Source organism: Suillus subaureus, assembly GCF_016647635.1.
Source record: "Suillus subaureus strain MN1 chromosome Unknown BJ212scaffold_215, whole genome shotgun sequence".
NCBI lineage: Eukaryota > Fungi > Basidiomycota > Agaricomycetes > Boletales > Suillaceae > Suillus > Suillus subaureus.
This window is the reverse complement of record NW_024538771.1, coordinates 4669-11302: the sequence shown is the minus strand read 5'-3', so window position 1 is coordinate 11302 and position 6634 is coordinate 4669. Positions and strand designations below refer to the sequence as shown.

Below are 6634 nucleotides of genomic sequence, written 5' to 3'. Positions count from 1 at the left end.
ATGCAGGCAATCTTTCTACTCTCACCTGACACAGAGTTTCTGGGTTCAGGAGTGGGGAAATCATTGACTATCAACTACAAAGACATATTCCTTCAGTACAAGAAGATGCTCATCATCAAGTGGTACACAAAACACATTGAAAGTATTGTAGCCAGTATCAACAGCTACATTTTTGGTGCTGCAAAGTTGTCCACCCTTAATCCGACTGGTAGTGAAGACTTTTAGAGGAAATCAATAGAGCTATACTTGCACTTGACATGTTATTAGACAGCAAAGCAGATGAGGCTCAACTAGCCTTATCAGCACTAGTCCCATTGTCAGCACTGGTCTCATTGTCAGTACCAGTCTCATCATCAGCACCATTAGTCTTGTCAGCAGCACCTGAAGATCCAGGTTCTATCATCTAGCCTGTGGAACAAGGATCAACATCTCAAGCTGCTGCTTGATGTACTAGTGTTGAAGCAGTCACCAGCAATATATTAGATGAAGCTGATGATAATATAATAGGCAGGGGCTGAGGGAAGGCAAAGAGAGGGAAGATTCAGTCAATAGCTACACCTCAGGATGTTCATCACAGGCATTCCAATAAGGCATAGATACTAGTTACATTGACGATTAGTGATTCTTACTTTAAATTGGTGCTGTTTGGTGTTGTTCATCTATTGAGCTTGTTAAAATCTTATTGTGAGAGCTGCAGCAGCACTAAGGTGCAAGATTTGGATTCAGATGCTTACATAACAATGAGGTTGCAACATTTTGCAATCACATACAGTTACAGTTGCAACTATGTGACAGTTCAGAAATTTGACTGTCAAATCAATCATCCTCTGGAATTGATGGACTCCTCACACAAACTCTCTTCCTGAATTATCTTTCTTTGCTGACAGGTACTAATAGTCTTTATCTTGACCAATCTTGAATATCTAGTGAAGATTCAGAATCAGAATCAATTAAACACTAGGACTGTCCAGGGCAAGTCTTATTATTTTTCTACCTTGAAGGGCTATGGTTTTGTTCATTATGAGACTGCTGATTCAGATTCAGATACTACCATCAATTAAAAGCTTAGGCTTAATATTAGTTCAGCAGTATGCTGTTGAACAACAACAAGAAGGTGTATGGAATTGGTCACCCCATCTCTCTGTCAATGAATTGAAGGTTTATTGCATCAATTGTCAGAACATGTGGTCTCATACTTAATCCCCTCCTGTTCCTATGAAAATAGGAACATTGATCCAAGATTGACAAAAAGAAGGCCCAATTCACCAATTTGTATATTAAGGATCTTGACCTCTGAATCAGGGTCACCCAGGAGTCAAAGTTCAAGGAGCTCTTCAACCAATATGGTAGCATGACTTTAATTCTGCAATCATCCAGGTCAATGATGAAGGCAATCAATAATCAGCAAGGGTTTCAGCTTTGTCAATATCATCAGCCACATGATGTGGCCCAGAGGGCTGTTGGTGACCTTCACAAGAATATCCAGGTATGTCTCATTTATTGTATCGTTTTCATGCTTGCTTAATACTGTCTCTTAATTAATAAATGCCCCCCAACTCCCTCTTAATTCAAATGCCTGCTTGCACCCTCCAGCACATGACCACATCAAACCACATCCTCCAGAACTCTTCCTTCATCCAACCACAGCCTCTAGCACTAATACAACTTGAACCATGTCCTCCCAGCAAACTCTGATTCAGAATTCTTCTGCTTCCATCATCTCAGCCCAATGACACCTGAACCTTGGACTGATGACAACAATAACCACAATGACAACCAAGACCATGACAAGGATGGCAACCACAATGATGATAACAATGACAATGACAACAAGGACAAGGACAAGGACAAGGACAACAGTGACAACAACTACCATTAGCCATGCCAATGACCCCTAGAGCCAAGTGCATGGCCAGTGCACATTAGCAAATGCTGACATGGTACAAATATGTGCATGCTGCAACCAAGACAGGGAGAAGGTGGGGAAGGGGTCAGATGACTGATATGGATGCTTGGGGATGCAGAGGAGCAGGAGTAGGAGTATATACTATGGATGTATTCAAATGCATACCACTACCATTTGTATTAATATTAGTACTAGAATATCAAAATTACAAATAAAACATTGCAATCATCATTACAATTCAATTGCAACTCTGCTATTATAAGCACTTTCAATTTATGTTTGGTCTTTGAATGTTGAAATACCTTAAAAGGCACTGGAACCCAAATTAGGAATTTGTGGCATAAATGGATGGTTATGATATGATAACAATATCACATTATTGTGCTGGAGTCAGTGGCCATTGGTACCAGACATACCCATAGTTCTGAGATCAAGCTCTGTGGATCCAAGGTGGACAGGAGATATCCTTTTGCATTGTGTTGTGTTTAAGACACATATATTTGATCTTAATCTCCACCCAGTGCTTCCCATAATGCTGCTTTTCATGCAGATGGAATATTATGTTGTATACTGGGGCCCTGCACTCCATATTGAAGCATCAGAAGATGTTGAGGCCCCAGGGCCTCCTGTCTTGAAGGTTCAAGTACACAAATACCCTGGTATTGATGACATGCTGTTGCTTGTTATGTACATCCATTTGTATATCTGCAAATGATAGCAGCACCAGTGAGTGGTTGAGTGCATGTCTGTCCTCCCCAAATGACTCCTCCAGTGCATCCCATATCTTCATGTCATATACATAGATGTTTTCCACAAATCAATTTAAAGCAGGGACAACAACCACATCCAAAGTGGATATGCCAGCAAAGGTGAGAAAAAAGTCAAATATGTCTCTGAGAAATAGTATTACTGAATGTGGTTAGACTGGTGCAATGACCAAACTCACTCTTTAATCATGTGTCTTAACAACTGAGTGCTTTTGTCAATCCTCCCAGTTGAACCACAGGAACATATGACAAGCCCATAAATACATGGACCAGCTCCCTGGTTCATATTGATTACAGAAATTGCTAAGTTGCTGGCCACAGATTCTCATCTCTGATGTAATTATGAAGAAGCTTTGCAATAAGTTTGAGCTATTGACAATAACTTGGACATATACCACAGTGACTGACCTTGTGAATAGACAGTGATTATGGATTCTTGTTATTCCCAGCTATGACAAGATTTCCAGTCTCAGTATCTGAATGTGTATTAACACATCAAAATGTTTCTCTTGTAGTTAATTTGACTCAGCTATTCAAAGTGGCATGTCATGGCATTCAGATGATTGTTCCCAGCTTTCAGTGCCCATGTTGCAATGTGAAGCTGTGGATATTAAGTTACCAGATATCATATCCTATCTGCCGGACCTAGATCCCATAATATTTCTATGCCTGCCGAGCCTGTATCCAGACCCCAGATCTAACTCATTCCCAGATCCTCTTTCACTGTATGCTCCACACCTCAGTGGGATTAGCTCTGCTATGGAATTACCCCTGAGCTCCAGACCTCTGGATCCTCACTACTAGCCTGATCCATATACCACTATCCTGTTCACCCTATGCACATTCCATTCAGCAAGACATCTAGACTTTATCTCCTCTTGGATTCTAGACTACATCTACTCCCTCACATATCTCAGTCCTGTTTCTACCTTGTCTTCCAGATCTCCAGGTCTCTGGACCTCTGGATAATAACTGTTACTATCTCTGGACTTATTCCCACCCTTTATCCAAGATCCTGCACCTATCCCCATTTAGGCATCTCTGCCTTTCTGGTTCTCAGTTATCAAGAATGGATTCCCCAGGTCAGAAATCCAGACCTTTGGATTTGTCCCCTATGTCTCTGTCCCAAGTTGAGGGATTGCTTTCCTAGGCTGGAGTCTTGCCTTTCTAGCACTTACCTCTCTCTGGACTTTGGTCCACTTCCTGTCTCTCCAACTCTACCTAAGGATAGTTCACCTCTGTTTGTTTCTACATCAGACTTTGTCCAATGTAGCCCCTATTCCTTCCAGACCTCCAGACTTCCTGTCCTTCATACCTCTGGACCTTCAGTCCTCCTGACCTCTGGACCTTCTGACCTCCTATCCTCTCATCCCATTTCCTCTAGAGATATTGCCTTGGGGTCTCTCTATTTCCTATGCAGTGGAAAATCCTCCAAGCTTTTTCTGAACTCCTCTGGAACTCTCCTGCACTCCTCCAGATGCTTCCCACATATCTCCAGAAGTCCTTATGCACTCCATTAGAGTAACCAGCCTCTGGAAGTCCTTTGGATTTCAATGGACCATCATCAAACTTCATCTGAAATGAAGGGCACATACTTGGGTAAGAGTCACAGCATATGAGCTGAGGCCAAGCCTCTTTGAATCAGTCCCTCTCCCTTGAGCACAGTTCTTAACACCAGATCTCAATGGCCCTTGAAACACATCAATGATGTATTCTAGTTGGGTTGATATGAAATCACTCCTTGAGCATTGATTAGATCATGTTTAACACATATGTAAGGGCTCCTGAATCCACTCCACACCAAAAAAACTGCAAGATATGGGAAGTAATTTTGATACAAATAGTCTTGTCTGACTGAATATCCTTGAACTTTGTACTGCTGTAATGGTAGCATACTATGGTATCCATTATGCATCCAAGCTGATGCACTCACTGGAATTGCTTCACAAGCTATACAATGATATCAAGGGCATTTGAACATGGTCTCTATGACCTTCACATCCCCTGTATATTGATCTGGAGAGCAGTCAATACGCCCATTATCCCCCAGATCCTTGCTGATGCACACTGGGATCCTACAACTTTCCTGCTTGCACCTTCAGATGAATGATCCCACATTATGACAGTATGTACAATACTCCAACCTATGTCAGTAATGTTCAGCTATTGAGAGAAGGCTTGGCCACATACTATTGTTGGATTCTTCATCACTGTGTCTGCTGCCTTGCTTGGCACTACTGGCTTCCTATCTACTTCATTGATATTCATGGTGTTTAAATCATTGCTAATCATTGGAGTTAATTTAACATATGGCACAAACAATGAACTCCTCATTAGATTGCATCATAAAATGGGTTTTTCCTATTCTAGGACAGCTGAAGGTTGGGTCTGTGTCCTGCAGGGACAGATTGATGCAACCTTCCTGTGTGCAAATACTGTACTGCTCCCTACACCAGGATCCACTGTGGTGGTGGTAGGCATTGACATTAGAGTCAATGCAACTTTGCCAGATGCCAACACTGTATTTTTCCCTACAACAGGACCCACTAGAGGCATTACAAATTGTCCTATCATAACAATCATGATGAATACAATCATCTTGTCTGTGTGAAACTTTGAATATTACAATAAAGACAATGTTTGCAAGGCTCAAACTCGTAAGATGAACATTTTATATCATATGAGAAGCACATGCATACATACCCAACTAGAATGTCACATCAGAAAATTTGTTAAACATTCATTAAGCACAACTCCAAGCTGACTTGATATTTGAGCATGCTATTCCCAATGCCAGACCCAGTCACACTATTGATCAAACAGCACTCACAGCCTGATATAAATGGCATTCTATCTACCATGGCAATAATAATTGTTGATATGAATCACAGCATGATTTTGAGAATGGGACTTGGCAATGAACAAGTAAGTTCATGTTAAAGATTATGTGGCACATCTAACTTCATGTGTCTCAGATTACAGTTCCTGAAAAGTGTGTTGATGCACTACAGGTTGTCACTTATCAGCTTGACCTATATCAGACTATCACCAATATATTGATCCAGCTTCCAGAGTCAGCTGACATTGACCAACAGATCACATTCTATCTGTCTCTTGCCACATATATGGCTGATATTGTTACAGTACCCTATTCTTTTTCTCACCATCACTACGGACACCTTATGGCTGTACTTCTAACACTTCCCTTTCACCTTGCTGTTTCCTCATGGTCTCTCTCATCTTTGACTCATACTTTGTTTTCTCATGAACTTTGCTTTCTCAGTACTTGTTACCATTTGCCCAGCTTGGTCTGTGCACAATTCCCTTATGTATATAAACCCTAGTTACTGCTTGTATTTTCTCTAACTTGAATCTACTCAGTTCTCCTTGATATTTGAACTCTAGCTCCTTGGAAAGGAGGCTAGCCATTGTCCATTTAAACTCTAGACCCTGTGAGAGTCTAGACAATTGCTCCTGAGGGAGGCATTGACTTGACAAGGTCTTATCCTTGGTTGACCCTGATCCTGATTCCTTTATTAGAATGATGCTCCATCTGAGTTTGTAACAGATATCATCATTTGCATTCTAAGGTAAAACAAGGTGGGATGAAGAGTATAACATCTAAGTGGCAGTCTGCACATCTTGACTTTCACATTACCATGGCCTTGCACAACAGTGCATTTACTTCGGAACATCAGAACATGGTGCTGAAGAGGATCAGCTGGACATGGGCTCAGTTCAAACAAAAGAGAGCTTACAGGAAGGTCCAAGCATATTAGTTTCTCAATTAACATGGATTTCATGAATAGATGCTCACTGTGGATGAACTATAGTTACATTTGAAGGGTTACACAAGGAACTCTGTGCAGATAGGGATGACTTGTGTGGTGGTCCCTTTGACCATATGAAGTTGATGAATGTTTTGATTGCTGAGCTGGTGAAAAGCCTTAGGTGTCACAGC

At 41.2% G+C, this 6634-nt stretch overlaps 1 protein-coding gene across 1 annotated transcript; it reads left to right on the top strand.

Moving 5' to 3' along the window:
* On the top strand, positions 1-225 carry BJ212DRAFT_1289738 (uncharacterized protein; the record flags this gene model as incomplete). The annotated part of the gene is made up of 1 exon (XM_041332068.1): positions 1-225. One exon carries the CDS (start codon positions 1-3, stop codon positions 223-225), a length of 225 nt encoding a protein of 74 aa, XP_041185479.1.
* Between the last annotated feature and the right edge of the window lie 6409 nt (positions 226-6634).